Raw genomic sequence first — 15,101 nt, 5'->3', positions numbered from 1 at the left:
TGGGAGAGAGAGAGACAAAGAGCTGGAGAAGTAAATTATATAGTATATTAACTGAGAAATGCAAGAGAGAAAAATCAAGGACAGTATAGAGAGCATGGGATGGATGGGGAGTTATAATTTGAAATAGGCTGAGTAGTAGTAACATTTGAGCAGAGATTTGGGTGGGGGCACTGCTGTCGGATCTTAGTTGCATATTTTGTTGTGGTGCACAGACTCTAGTTGTGGCTCTAAGGCTTAGTTGCTTCCTGGCCTGTGGCATCTTAGTTCCCTCACCAGGGATCAAACCCATGTCCCCTGCCAGGGAAGTCCCTTGAGCAGACATTTAAAGAAAGTGATGAGGCAGGCGCGCACTTGGCGTGCTCTAGGAGCATCGAGGAGGCCTGTGTGGCTAGATCGGAGCGTGTCAGTGGTTCTCAGATACTGGGGATGCCTGGAGGCATTTTTCATGGACACAACTTGGGGTGGGAGGCGTGGGGTTGCTGCTGGCATCCGGTTAATAGATGCCAGGTTGCTATTAAACACCCTGCAGGGCACAGACAGCTTCCTACAACAAAGATTTGTGTAGGAATCCCAGTCATGCCGAGGTCAAGAAACCCTGCAGAATGAGACCAAGTTGGAGAAGAGAGAGCCAGAGAGGTAACTGCAAACCCGGTTTTTGTTTTGTTTTGTTTGAGCTAGAAAAGCTGATTCAGAAATTCTTATGGAAAAATATGTGAGAATAGCTGGAGGGGGGCAGGAAGTGGGAAGGATTAAAAAGAAGAATTTTTTTTTACCAGATTATAACATACACTATAAATATTTTGGGGCGTCCCTGGTAGTTCAGCTTGTAAAGAATCCACTTGCAATGCAGGAGACCCCGGTTTGATTCCTGGGTTGGGAAGATCCGCTGGAGAAGGGATAGGCTACCCTCTCCAGTATCCTTGCCTGGAGAATCCCCATGGACAGAGGAGCTGGCGGGCTTCAGTCCACAGGGTCACAAAGAGTCAGATGCAACTAAGCACAGCACATAAATACTTTTATGACAAATGACTAACTTCCTTAATATATAAAGAGGTCCTATACGTGAATAAGAAAAGACCTTTTAAAAAAAAAATCTCTTAGAAAATAAGAAAAAGGGAGTTTACCAAAAAAAGAAGAAAAAGGATACACAAATGGATAATAAATGTGTGAAAAAATAATAAGTGTTACTTGCAATTTAAATAAATAGGAGTGAAAGTCATGAGAGCATTTTGCAACCATCAGAGTAGCAATGATTGAGAAATTTGATTACTTAGGATATGTGAGAATATGGGTTCTTGCACAGTTCTTGAAAATATGAATTGACAGACCCTTTCTGGAAAGCAAGTTGGCAATATGTGTCCCTGATTTTTTTTTTCTTTTTTCTGCAGCTTGTGGGATCTTACTTCCCCAACCAGGGATGAAACCCCGGCCTTTGGCAGTAAAAGCAGAGAGTCCTAATCGCTAGACCACCAGGAATTCCCCTCTGTTCCAGATTTTAAGACATATACCTTTTCATCCAGCATGCCATTCTCAAAAAGTATTCTACTTACATAGGTTTACAAAGGTTTAACTACAGCCATGTTTACTATAGTCTTAGCAAAAGATTGGAAATGACCCAAATGCCCATCAACTGGGGTCTTGTTTATTATACAATATACACCTGCCAATATTTGATCCCTGGGTTGGAAAGATCCCCTGGAGTAGGAAATGGCAATCCACTCCAGTATTCTTGCCTGGAAAATCCCATGGACAGAGGAGCCTGATGGGCTACAGTCCATGGGGTTGCAAAGAGTCGGACACGACTTAGCAACTAAACACATACACACACTTACCATGGAATACTATGCAGCTTTTAAAAAGACTGAGGCTTACTCCTAGGCACACAGCCAAGAGAAGTGAAAACACATGTCCACAAAAAGATTTGTGCAGAGAATTTTATAACAGCTTTATTCAGATAGTCTTCACTTGGAGCAACACTAATATCCATCAGAGAAAAATAAACAAATCGTGGCATGGTCATACAATGAGAAACTACTCGACACAGCAAAGAAAGGAAGGAATGCGTACACACAACGGGAATGAATTTCTAAAGTGGTGTTGCACAAGATAAATCAGACACCAGAGTACACACTGTATGATTCCACTGATGTGAATTTCAACAGGCAAAACCAACCCATGGTGATAGAAATCATACCGACGATTGCCTCAGGAAGATGCGGATTCCTACAAGGGGCAAGAGAAACTTCAGGGCGTTAGGAAATGGAAATACGGTTCTGCTTACATGTTGTATACAGTGTGTACAATCCCTGAATCGTACACTTCAGATCTGTGCGATTCACGTCTCATTTTACCTCACTTTGAAAACAAACCCAGGAATCCCCTGGTGGTCTAGTGGTTAGGACTCCATGCTTTCTCTGCCAGGGTTCTGGATTCAATCCCTAGTCAGGGAACTGGGATTCCATAAGCTGCAAGGAATGGCCAAACGATAATAATTTTAAAAAATAAAAGCAAAATTAACTATTGAGTGAGGGAGGGGGAGTCTAACTTCACGTGTGCTGAATGTAATGATCTCCAGACAAATTAATGGGGAGGAATGGCAACCAGGACAGAAATGTGTATAGTATGCTTGCAGATGTAATAAAGAAGACAACCACCATGCCAGATCATGGACATGGAGGGCTGACTGGACTAGGCCATTTAATATAAGGGACTCGGGCATCCACAGATTTTGGTACCTGGGGGGTCCTGGAGCCAACCCTTGAGAGCTAACTATGCATGTAACACGTCTGGAAGGACATGTAAGAAACTGCTGGACAAGTGTTGCCTTTCTGGAAGGGCCTGGAGGCCCCAGGGTCTGAAGGGGAGGGGCATGTCTCAGTGCTTTTTTGACCTGTTGGAATTTCTTTCACTGTGTTCATGTTAACTTTTTAGATATAAAAACTAGTTAAAATTTCCTGATTGGATAACAGGCTCTCCACAGGTTGGGTTGTCATATTTCTCTACCCTTGGTAGCTGAAAAAGCATGTGTGTGTTAATCGCTCAGTCATGTCCAGGTCTTTGCCAAGTCTAGGACTGCAGCCTGCCAGGCTCCTCTGTCCATGGGATTCTCCAGGCAAGAACATTGTAGTGGGTTGCCATGCTCTCCTCCATGGGATCTTCTTAATCCAGGGATTGAACCCGGGTCTCCTGCATTGCAGGCAGATTCTTCACCTCTGAGCCACCAAGGAAGCTTTCTCTGGTAGCTGGATGCAGAGACAAGCCTGCTGCTCTAACACTGCCAGCAGCGGGAGGCCTGTGTCTCTGAGAGTGGAAGTTGGCATGTGCACAAGCCTATCAGAGAAGCTCCTGGAAGGCATGTCCAGGGCAGGGAAGTGAGAACCTGAATCCTGGGTCAAGACACCACGGTAAATAAACAAGTATATATCTATCTGGGCACAAGGATTTCAGCCATAAATGATAAGCTTTCTGTTGAAGAATATAAAAACCCATCCCATGACATGGAAGATTTATCGTGATGAAAAATTTTTAATGTGAAAAAATGCATCATTGGTGGAAAGAAAACAAGGCTTCTAAGTTGATATTGAACCAAGGGAGAGAGCACCATAGAAGGAGTTCTGAGCTAAGAATAGGACTGCCAAGTGTAGTTTTTAAACAGACAATCCAGCATTTGATCTTTATTTCCACAAACAAGAATATGCCATCAAAGGTCCTACCTGGGAATGTCTGTATTCTTTCTGAGAACCGGACTCTGTGCCACTGTGCTGACTCCCTGCAGAGCAACAGCTTCATTATCCATGCTTTTTGTGCATTAGCGATGGTAGGGAGGAGACTTCACCTGCCAGGGAGATGCCCTGCTCACTGGCTTTGCCAGAGGAGGCCCTAAGGAAGTTCTCAGCTCAGAGGGACAGGATCCAAGAAGGAATCCTGGAATGCATAGGATCCTTGTGGAGTCCTAAGTCCTTGGCAGAACAGTTCAGAGAGCAACACATATGGTCAGGATATGTGTTCGGCTCACCTTGGGCCCATATGTCTGCTGTGTGCTGAGAAAAATCAAGGGTCTTGTATTGAACCTCTTGACAAAATGGAAGAGGCAAAATATCAATGGGGAAAAGGTGTCAGAGTTTTCAGCAAATGGCTGAGACCCAGATGGGGGCAGGGAACGGGCCATGTAATAGACTTTAAGCTGAGACACCATGGGGCCACACCTGGCCCAAGCAAGTGAGGGGTCAGTGGGCTAATGGTTGACATGACTCTGGGGAAAGGCCCTGACAGATGCTGTAGTCCAGCCCCTCCCTGATGGAAGCTGAGGCCCAGAGAGTGGGCTTACTTATTCAGTATCTGACATCAGGACTGAGCTTCGTCCATGACTCAGACTCTAGCCTCTTGAACCAGTGGTTCTCCTGGAAGTGGAGGCAGAGGTGAAATTCTTGACCAAACACAGAATGTGTTTCTACTGAATTCCATGGAAAGGGAGCCACTCAAGTAGCCTGGAGTGAGGTAGCCCTCTGAAAGAGTCATAAAACCAGACCCTGGTTCATCACCTACCCAAGGGCTCCCAGCCTTTTTTTTCCTCCTCCTGCCAGACTCATATTTCATAGTAAGTAGATATCTCTTGATTTCAGGAAACATAGGCCAATTTCCCAAGCCCAAAAGGTGCATCCTAATTGGTCTCATGGTATTCCAGTTCCCCTTTGTCAGCGATTGGCCTCAATGTGGGCATATGATTTAGTTCTGGCCCACAAGACATAAAAGGAGGACTGAGGGGCTTTCTGAGAAAACTTTTGCTCTCCTACTAAAAGCAGAAAATGCAGTAGGCACCATCAGCCCCCATCCCGTACACCTGCCTTCAATGCAAGTGTATACAGTGTGAGTCAAGCGTGACAGTGAAGCCACAGTATCCTTAAGATGGCAGAGTGGATGGTCAAGCCCGAGTCTTTGGTGGCCCAAGTGAACTGCTGGTCCCGTGCCAGCAACTGTCTAGCTCCAGACTTCTTGGTAAGTAGACATTAGATGCCCTTAATAGGATGGCATCATCAACTCAATGGACATGAGTTTGAGCAAACTCCAGGAGATGGTAAAAGACAGGGAAGCCTGGTATACTGCAGTCCACAGGGTCACAAAGAGTTGGACACGACTGAGCGACTGAACTGCAAATGCTGCTCTTATAATTTAAGTCACTGCCAGCTACGTTTCCTCTTACTTGCAGCTGAAAGCAATCCAGATGGCACTGGCCACAAGCGTTAGTGCAACTCCAGCCAAGTTCAAGAGAAGCTGTTTAAAAACAGCCTTTGGTCAGCCTCCTCGACCTTGAAATCTGCTCTCCTGAAGCACCACCCAGCTTTCTTATCATTCCTCAATCAGTTGGAATCTCCCCACCCTTTCCCCCACGCCACCACATCCTCCCCCATCAGCTCGGCCAGTCTTACTCATCCTTCGCTCCCCACCTTGGATGACCTTCACTGACCTTGCTCACTTACCACCAGGCATGCATCCAATTGACCATACTGATCATTTATTTACTAATCACGCTTGTGGTGGCCTGCCGTAGTGGTGGCACTGGACCCCACAGGCTGTGCAAGTCCTCGGAGCCCTCACTGTGGGGGCGGGGGGGAGGGCAGACATGTCAGCAGCAGCAGTGTAGGGAGTAGTGATAAAGGGGTGGTGCGGTTTCACCTTGGTGGGAGAGCAGCTGGCCCATCTCCACGCTGCTCTCGCCAACCAAAGGCTTTGTTTCTTCTAGGGCAAAGACCAGCCCAATCTGTTCCAGGACAGCTCTGAGCCCTCTCAGAGGAGGCAGCAGCAAGGGGCTCTTGTTGATGATCCCTGAGCAGGCAGGGCCTTGGGTAGACCTGCTCTTGGTCACCCACCTTTCCCTACAGGCCCCACAAGGCCAAGGCCCTTAATGGCTAAAGGAAGCAGCAGTGGACATAGCGGTGGCAGGTCTGAATCAGAACCTCAGCCGCCACTAACTGGATGTGTGACTACTGGACACGATGTGGCCTCTCTGAGCCCCAGTCCGAATGAAAGACAGAGGAGGTGAATAACACCTGCCTATCTCACAGGCTGCAGCAGAGATTGAATGAGATCGTTAGCAGGGTGCAGGGAGGCCTGGCACAGTGGAAGTGGGCAACGTGTAAGTGTTCATTCATCCACCTGCCTCTCCCCACCCCACCATCCTGCACAGAGCAGAAAGCCAGAGACAGCCTGGGGCACCTTCCACTGGAGACAGGACGGTCAGGACTCACCCCACCGCAAGGAACCAGCTGTATATGCTTGGCCCTCGAGTAGAGAGAGTGGGGGTCTTTAGGTTCCCAGACTTTCTCCTGCTCTGAAAAATACCATCAGTGGCGCAGCACAGGAAGGAAAGAAAATTGGGTTGGTGGGCAAGAGGACAGGACTCTCTCACGCATCTCTCCCCGAGGTTCTGAGGGTTCCCAGGCCACTCTGGAGTCTTGGTCCCACAACTTCATGTAGATTCACGCATGGGCAGGAGCTGTCTGCTCAGGAACCACTGGGCGCTGCTGGTTCTCAGCAATGCTCTGTCCGTACCAGGCTTGGCTGCCAGGACCAATCAGCAAAGGGAGCTTTCCCCAGAGGAGCCCAAACTCCGGCCTGACAGACAGGCTCTGAAGGAAGCCTGCTCTTGGTGGTTAACAGCTATCCATCCCCCTGCGCCTGCAGGTGAGGGTGGACCGAGGTCTCCAGCTATGGGCCCAAAGGAGCCTATATGTAGTATGACCACTGCCCATAGATAGTGTGACCCCAGCTGTCATGGGGCAGGAAAGCATCTTCTGGAAGAGACAAACTAACCTGCCGGGGAGGATCCCAATAAATGTCAGCCAGACCATGAAGGGGTCTGAGGAGGTGTCCTGCAGAGCTGGGGAGTGGGTCTAAATCATCAGTTACAGTTGAGCAGATTACAAGTGGGGTGCAGCAGGCAGTGTCATCCGGAAGTTAGCAGCTCAAGTTCCTCATCCTTACTGCCAGTGGTCCCAGGAGGCTCTCATTCCCACTCTCACTCTAGTAGTGGGAAGATGCCCAGGACCAGACACTCCATCCCTGGGCTGTGGACTGACCCCTCCTAGTGCCAGGAGGGATCCAAGGTAGCCTAAGGGAAGCTGGGAGAGGCACGGGGCCTGGAAGGTTGTTTTCTCACCTCCCAAGCTGGGATCTGATTCCCATGTGAATGACAAGTGAACCCCAGAGCCCAGCCCCGGGGGGCCAGCTCGAGGCTGAGTGGGGACAGGACCCTGACCATCTCAGAGGTGATGGCAGGCCCCCAGCAAAGATGGACGCCAGCAGACTCACGGCAGGCTCCCTTCACTTCAGAGCCTGCCCTCTCAAAGCCCATCCCCAGCTGAGACCCCAGGCCTGGAGGAAGAGTTGGCCTGGTCAGCTGGGTCTCCGTAGGGTGTGGGCATCATGGGGTCACTTTGGGACATGAACCCCAAAGCTCTGGGGCAAGTCATACTGGAAGGTTCAAGAGTCCTTGGGAGGGTGGGGGCCATGGGCATGGTCTTGCAACTCTTCCAAAGTCTCAATGTGTGGTCACATTAGCCCAGTCAGGGAATTGATCCAAGTCAAATATGACCCGTCCCCAGGTGTTGATGGCCAAAAACACACAGGTGATTCCAATGACGTTCATTATTAGTCCTGTTTTCATCTGGAAAAGAACAGGGTCAAAGTTAGCGCTCTTGGGTCTGCCAGGCTGTCAGAACAAATGTGAGTGGGACACGGGGATCCGTGCTCTGGAGAAGGGAACCAAAGCTGTTGGTTGGGCCTCCTGTCCCCAGGCCAGGCTCTGTCCTCAACCCACCCCCAGGCAGAGTAACTTCGTCCAGTACAAGTCATCACTGCTCAAAGCAGCCTGGGAAACAGGCAGGACAGGCAGACTCTCCAGGCCCACTGGGACGCCTGGAAAACTGGGCCTCAGGGAGGCAAGCAAGTTACTGAAGAGCCCTGGTCCAGAGCTCACCCCAGCACCCTCGCCCTCCCACAGACGCACACCAGCCTTTCCAGAGCCTGAGCTGCCTTCTTTGCGTGGTCATTAACCCCTGCCCTCAAACCCTGTGGCAGATTTTTCACTGGGGATCAGAATTGAGCCTGCAGTCCCTGGTTTCTGGGACTGCCATCTGTGTGAGAATGCCCCATGAAGCCCCAAAGATACCCAGTGGCGGTGCTGAGATAACCGACACCTGACTGGGCCGGGGAACGGTCCCTCTTCACTGGCCGCCCCGTTTGCACACTGGCCTCTCCCCATTCTGCAGCTGCAGACCTGCCCTCCTTCTGCCAGAAGAGTCCCTCCTTTGGCTGCACTTGTTTCTAGGGCAGCATCTGCTCCTCCCAGGCAGTGGTGTCCCATCCCCAAGCCCCGCCCCCCACCCACCCGTCGACACCGCCCCCCACCGCCTCCATCTATAGCCTCTATCAGTCTCTTTGGCTGCCATTCGTCTTTCCCCTATTCTCAGCCTCGTCCCTCCTGACTCTCCTCTTGGGTTCTTGCTTATTTGTGAAGTCTACATTGGCCATATGGGACCCCCACCCTCACCCCGTCCAAGTGCTCAGTGAAGGTTCCCCTGATAGCTGCTCGAGCACCTCCAAATGGGAGATTCTGTAACCCACCTCTCAGCTTTGGGAGACAGAACAGTCTATGAAATAAGAGATGGTGTCAGAAAAGAAGAAAAAGTTGCCTATAAGTGCAAAGAAGGAGTTAGGTCTGGACATTTGGTCCCAAACTGTTTAACATCACAGGGCATCCCTCAGGACCAAAGGATCATAGTTGATGGGAGTGAACAAAAGCAGCAGCGTTACCATGTCGGAAACCTTGAGGTGTCCATAGGAAAACACGATGGCGTTAGGCGGGGTGGCCACAGGCAACATGAAGGCAAAAGATGAACTCAGCGTACAGGGGATCATGATGTACAGCGGGTTGAGGCCGATGGAACGTGACTGGGGAAAAACACAGCACTGCAGTGTCACAGGTGCAGAAAACAAAGCTGCCGGGACCATCAGTCTGAAAAGCAGTTCCCTAACATGCTAAGCGCGTTCCCACCTCTGTGCCTTTGTCCTGCTGGGTCCTCTGCCCTTTGCCACACCTGGATAGTAACTCTGCTGGACGCTGAAGGCTAAACTCCCCAGCACGCCTTTTTGAACCCCCTTGATTCATTCAACATATATTTCTTGGCCACCTAGTATATGACAGAGACTGCTGGATGCTCCTGCCACCCATGTGTGCATGTCTGTCTCTCCTGATACAGGCAGAGGGAGCCTGGAGGGCAGGGACCATGTCACTCATCTGTGTATGTGCCTCAGTATGTATGTGTTTCTATACACATTTGGGTTCATTTTGCATATGGAATTTGGTATCCATCTCTTTTACTCTAAAGCTTAAAATTGAGCCACACCTACTCTGTCTAGCACAGAGTAGACAGATGCTCATAAATATTTGTTGAATAAATCAGTGATATAATTTGTAATGTCTGTCAATATCTACCAAAATGAATAATTCATCATGTGGATCTACATGTACTTGAGGGCAGACACACATGCAGAGCTGTTTGGTGCAACATTGCAACAGCAAAACACACAGGAAAGGGTCTCAACAGCCATCAATAGCAGGATGGTCAAATAAAATACATCTATACAAACAATGGAATCGTCTGCAGCTGTAAAGAATTGAGTAGGTTTTACATTTTAGCAATGGAATGATCTCTAACATGTATGATACGATTTAATACATTAAGGTGCAGAGCAGGACTATGAAATGACATTTTTTAAAAAGAGAGTATGTGTGCATGTGTGTGCATTCTTGCATGTATGTGTGTGTGTTACACACCCAGAAAGATATCTAAGAAATTAATAATAGGAGTTATCTCTAGGGAGGAGGCTAGAGGGTAAGGGTCTGTATGCTCTTTGTATTATTAGACATTTTCCAGCCATGTGTATGTACACATTTGAAAAATTACATGTCCCCATTTTATGAAGTATCCTTCAAGACTATGATTTTTTAATGACTTGATAGTATTCCATTGTCTGAATATGTAACTTATTTCACCAATCCCCTACTATTATGGAAGTCTTTTTTATCACAATTCTGTGATGTGCATCTTTATGGTATAAACTTGTAAGCATCTCTAATAATTTTTCTAAGATAGACTCCTGAACATAAAATCCCTAGAGTCAAGGGGTGTGAGAGGGTTTCAGGTTACAGTTCCTATGAGTAAACAGGTCTCAGAAAAGGCCGTGCCAGTTGCATCCCTTCAGGATAACTAAGAGGAACCAGTTTCCTTCCCGGTTTCCCTCATGATGTATGCACCCCACGTGTCTCTGGGCCCACCTGGGAAGTTACCACCTTCCCCTTGCCCACATGTGGTGCTGAGCCAGATGTGAGGCCTGTGGGGACTCTAACTCAGGGCTTCTGATTCTAGAAAAGCTTGTTTCCGAAAGGCCTGACCACCCGCTCCAATAAAGACCCCCATTTATCTGACTGGTCTGGGAGCGAAAGCCAGGCCTCTGTGAGTGGAGGGAGTCCTCACTACTGCATGGCCAACATCAAAAGAGGCTCCTTGGCATCTTTTCATTCTAGGCCACCTGCTGAGGGGTGGGGGAGATGGGCTCTTCCTAACTCTTCCATCTTCACTTGGAAAGAAAAGAGAAAGTCACTTGAGTTTGCTTTGTATACACATGGACACCCTGGCAACTGAATGAAAATTTACCAACTTCAGTCTTGTGCTGAGGCCTTTGTAAGTCTGTCCTCTGAACTCCAGAGCTTCTCCCAGGCTCATTTCCCATCTACACAGGGTTTTCATAGCCCTCATCCTATTTGACCCTCAGTGCACGCATAGGAGAAAGAACTTGAGTGATGTGTTTGGAAGATCCTGAACTTGAACTCAGGTCTTCTGACTCTAAACCTAGGCCTTTTTCTGTGCCACCTTGAGTTGGTACTGCCATGTGATGAGAGACAGAAGGAAATGCAAGAAAAGATGGCAGTCGAGCTTCCTATACACTCTGCTTTCTTCTCAGGCCCAACTCAAAACTACGCTTCCCCAGAGAACACAGTTCTTTAGCCTGACACTCAGCACCCTCATTCACAAGCTCTCTAGGCTCAGTGCACACTGCTCCACGATACCTGAGCTTGCCAAGCAGGGCTTCTGGGAGTTTATGCAACCATTTCCTTTACATGGGTTTTGTCCAGCTGGGCCCTCTGTGCCTTTGTCCTGCTGGGTCCACTATCCTTTGCCACTATCTAGGCCTACCTAAGATGCCACTACTCCATCTTTGCAGAACGTCCTCTCCCCTCCCACCATCCCCAGGCTCCAGTTTCCCCAAGATCTCTTCCTGGTGGGTTCCAGCCTGTGGTGTCCCCTGTCCTGCAGGCCTCCCACCCACCTGTGCTACATTCTGAGAGACGCTCTATCATTCCCCCATGGCATCCTTGGTGCCAGCCCTGCCTCCCGAGCTTGAGAAATAATCAATTATATTTATAAACAAATTTAGAGCACCTGGTTCTTGCTGAGCACTTCGGGTCAGCATGGAGGATACCAAGAAGAACCAGCAAAGCGCTAAGGGCAAGACCAGGGCCAGCAAGGGCTCAGGGACCTGGGTCTCCACAGCCTAGCCAGGCTTAGGCCCCTGATGTCACTGCCTCTCTGGGGACCCAGTCAGCTTCCTATGAAATGACGACTCTCCCCCAGCCGAGTCACTTACCATGGAGGCAAAGATGGGCAGGAACAGGGTGGTGGTGGCCACGTTGCTTGTGCACTCGGTGAGCACAGCAATGAGTGAGGACATGATCAAGGTGATGGCTGTCGGGGACACAGTGTGCAAAGGCTCCATCTGCTTCCCCATCCATTCTGACAGCCCTGAAGCCTAGGAAGCACAGGGAGGGCAGTCACCACAGGGCTACTGGCTCACAGCTCCTCCAGAGCCCAGAGGGACCTTCATCTTTCTCCGAGGAGCTCAAACCAGACCTCACTTCCAATTCTCTTTCTCTGAACACGTACCATAGGTGCTGTCATCCATGCCCACAGTTTCAACCTCCAACCTCACTCTGCTGTCTCTGAAATCTGTTGTCTCCAGCCCAGCTGGCCTACTGTCTGGATTTCCACCCAGATGTCCCAGGAGCATATCAGACTCAACACGACCCAACCTGAATTCACCCTCTCTAGCCCAGAATCTGCTCCCCCTGGGCTCCCCAGCTCAGTGACTAGACTCACCCAACCTAGAAGGCTAAGGAGTCATCTTGGGGTCTCTCTCTCCCTTATTCTTTATGCCCGGTGACCATGTCACCCAAACAATCTCAAGTTCATCATCTCCTCTCAGTCTCCCACAGTTTTTGAAGCTCAACAGAATGATCTGAGCCAGAAACTGGGGAATTTCTATTTGGGGCTTTAGGCTGAGAATAGATTGTCCAGGGAGAGAATGAAAAGTGAACAGATAAGAGGCTAAGGATAGAACCTTCGGGAACACTCATATTTATCGGACAATAGAGGAAAAGTCAGCATAGGAGGCAGAGCAGGAACAGCCAGAGTTAAAAGTAGGAGATAATGATGTCTTGGGGATGAAAAGAGGAAAGAGTTTCAAGGAGGAGAGAGTGGTCCATGGAGTCCAGTGTTCTGAGCCTGTGTTAGATGATGGATGTACAGCATCTACTGGTCTCCCCCAAGCCCCACCCTTCTTAGGCCTCCACTCCAGACATCCAAGAGATTTTTCCTAAGTGTAGATCTGACCAAGTCACTCTCTGGCTTCAGCCCTTCAGTAGCTGCCACCACTTTCAGAATAAAGTCCACACTCCTTATCTTGACCCTCAGTGAAGCAGTTTCTGGGAGGTAACACCAGACTTATTATCTTCTGCTGTTCTTCAGCTAGATTATTTCACACTTACTTCTTTACTCGTGTGCCACTTCTTTGTGAAATGCTCTTCCAGATATGCCCCCCCTGCCCCCGCCTAGGATGGGAAATCCTCAAAATCAGAGACTGCATCTCAATCTCCTCTGTAATTCCTATGCCTGACCTAACATAGACATAGTAGGAAGGTTTGATGATGAATGAATGAGAGATAAATAGGTGGATGAGTGGATGGAGAAGTGACTAAATGGATGGATATGTTCATCAAAAAAAAAAAAACAGTTATGAACCCACTACTCGCCAGGCTGTCCTAGATACTGAGCAAACAGCAATAGTAAGACCAAGTTTATAACATTCTATTCCCGGATGGATGGACAGATGCACAGATGGATGGACAGATGGATGAAGGACAGCAGCACCAAGGCGGCTCGTCCCCTCCCCCTCTAGCTCATTTCTTCCCTATTAGGGAAGGAGGGAGGGAAGAAAGTTGCATTTTTGAGGGTATTTTCTTCCAAATGCTGTTCTTCTCTTCGGATGCCACTACATACCTAGCTAGAGAAAAAATTTCTAAATGGCAACTGTATCAACAAAAGAGGTCAGCAGGTAGATGAAGCAAAGGAAATGGTGAAACTATTCACAAAGAGTTGAAAGAAAGAGTTGCCTTGAATAAATCAAAGCAGAGATCATTATTCCCACAGCCCCCCAGGAGACTTCCCAGTGTCCCCCGCCTCTCTCGGCTAACCACGATTGTTCACTCATCTCTGAAATCAGTCAAAGAGTACTCTCTCTGTTCCAGGTACTATGCATGATGCAGGGTTTGCAGATGACAAGACAGAGGCACTGTCTTCCTGAAATGTGCAATTACGTGGAGGAGACAAACACAGAGGCAGAGCCCTGGGGTGCTGGGAAGGAGGGGTGCAGAGGCTCTCAGCTGCCCTCTCGGTGAAGGAAGAGGCCCTAGGCAGCCCCCCAACCCTGCCACCGCCCCAGCAGTGAAGAAGTTACCTCGCATCCGTTAGCCACAGCAAAGCCGCCCCCCAGGAGAAGCACGATCCCCCAGGGCACTTTCTCCTGGGCCACCTTCCAATTCAGCAGTGGGGGTGGATAGAATGGAGTTTTCCTTTCTGAGAAGAGACGATAAAAACACACACATATGTTAGGAATTCCAGTGGTGATCCAGTGGTCAGGACGCTGCGCTTTCACTGCTGATGGCCATGGGTTCAATCCCTGATCAGGAAACTAAGATTTCACAAGTCGCATGGCACAGCCAAACAAAAAATCACACACAATCCAGAGCAGCATTAGCAAGAAAAAGAGATAAAAGTGATCTCATCAAGGGGGCATAAAAGCCTGCAAGGATAATGAGTACCATCTCATAGCTGTAAATCAGCTAAAATGTACAGTAATCACTACATCAACTGCTGGTAAAGACATGATATATTAAAGCTATTATATGCTCTGGTAGCGTTATAAACTGGTACAGCCTGTTTGAAAAGCTATCTCCCAATACATGTTAAAAGCCTTTAAGACATATATACTCTTGTACCCCAGCACCATCACTGCTAGAAATTTATCCTACAGAAGAAACACCCTCAAATAAAAAGCTATATATACAAAAGCATTCATTTATAATAATGAAACATTCAAAATAGTCAGAATGCTCCATAACCGGGGAATGGTTACAGCCCCCTGATACAATATAACGCCATAATTAAGAAAATAAATTTGAAGACTGCAACAGTAACAGGAAATGTTTATAGAATAACTACAAACAAAAACATGAAAACAAAATCCAACAGAGAAAACAGATTGAAATGTTTTGATTATAGCTATATAATATCTATATGCATATTAACAAAGACTGGGAGGGAGAGAGAAACCTCCAAAATACTGATGGCATCATGGGAAATCCCTTTCTGTTCCTCTTATTAAATAAATGAGATTGCAAATGCTTAAAAAGCAAGAGAAGAGGTCCTGCGCTGAACAATACCCAGGGCAGTCTTGGAAAACACCCAGTGCTCAGACTCTGTAATCTAGTCAGGCCTTTGCTACAGGGTGAGGTTTTCTCCCTCCTGGGCCCAGGGAATCTATGGAGACCCTTTGCTGCCAGGGCCCAACCCTGATGAGTGGGAGGCCAGGACAGGAGCCTTACCTTCCTCAGTCTGACTGCAGAAGTTGAACTTGGGCTTCTGCGAAGGCATGATGAATAGCAAGATGGCCACAAAGATGGCCACAGTGGCATCGGAGGCGTACCT

General features: G+C 48.3%; 1 protein-coding gene across 3 annotated transcripts in view; it reads right to left on the bottom strand.

Annotated features, from left to right (window-relative positions):
- Positions 1 to 1,930: 1,930 nt before the first annotated feature.
- SLC13A5 (solute carrier family 13 member 5) overlaps positions 1,931 to 15,101 on the bottom strand; it is a 28,983-nt gene continuing 15,812 nt past the window's right edge. For 2 of the 3 annotated variants that reach the window (XM_024979803.2, XM_005220199.5), the window contains exons 8-12: positions 14,999 to 15,099; positions 13,852 to 13,970; positions 11,707 to 11,868; positions 8,812 to 8,949; positions 1,931 to 7,663 (exon numbers count right to left, since the gene is read on the bottom strand). In XM_024979803.2, the coding sequence (XP_024835571.1) occupies positions 7,538 to 7,663; positions 8,812 to 8,949; positions 11,707 to 11,868; positions 13,852 to 13,970; positions 14,999 to 15,099 (646 nt within the window). In that variant the 3' untranslated portion in view covers positions 1,931 to 7,537. The remainder of the gene's footprint in view (positions 7,664 to 8,811; positions 8,950 to 11,706; positions 11,869 to 13,851; positions 13,971 to 14,998; positions 15,100 to 15,101) is intronic. The other variant, NM_001191446.1, reaches the window with a different exon arrangement.

Source organism: Bos taurus, chromosome 19 (assembly GCF_002263795.3).
Source record: "Bos taurus isolate L1 Dominette 01449 registration number 42190680 breed Hereford chromosome 19, ARS-UCD2.0, whole genome shotgun sequence".
Taxonomy (NCBI): Eukaryota; Metazoa; Chordata; class Mammalia; order Artiodactyla; family Bovidae; genus Bos; species Bos taurus.
This window is presented reverse-complemented; position numbering and strand designations above follow the sequence as displayed.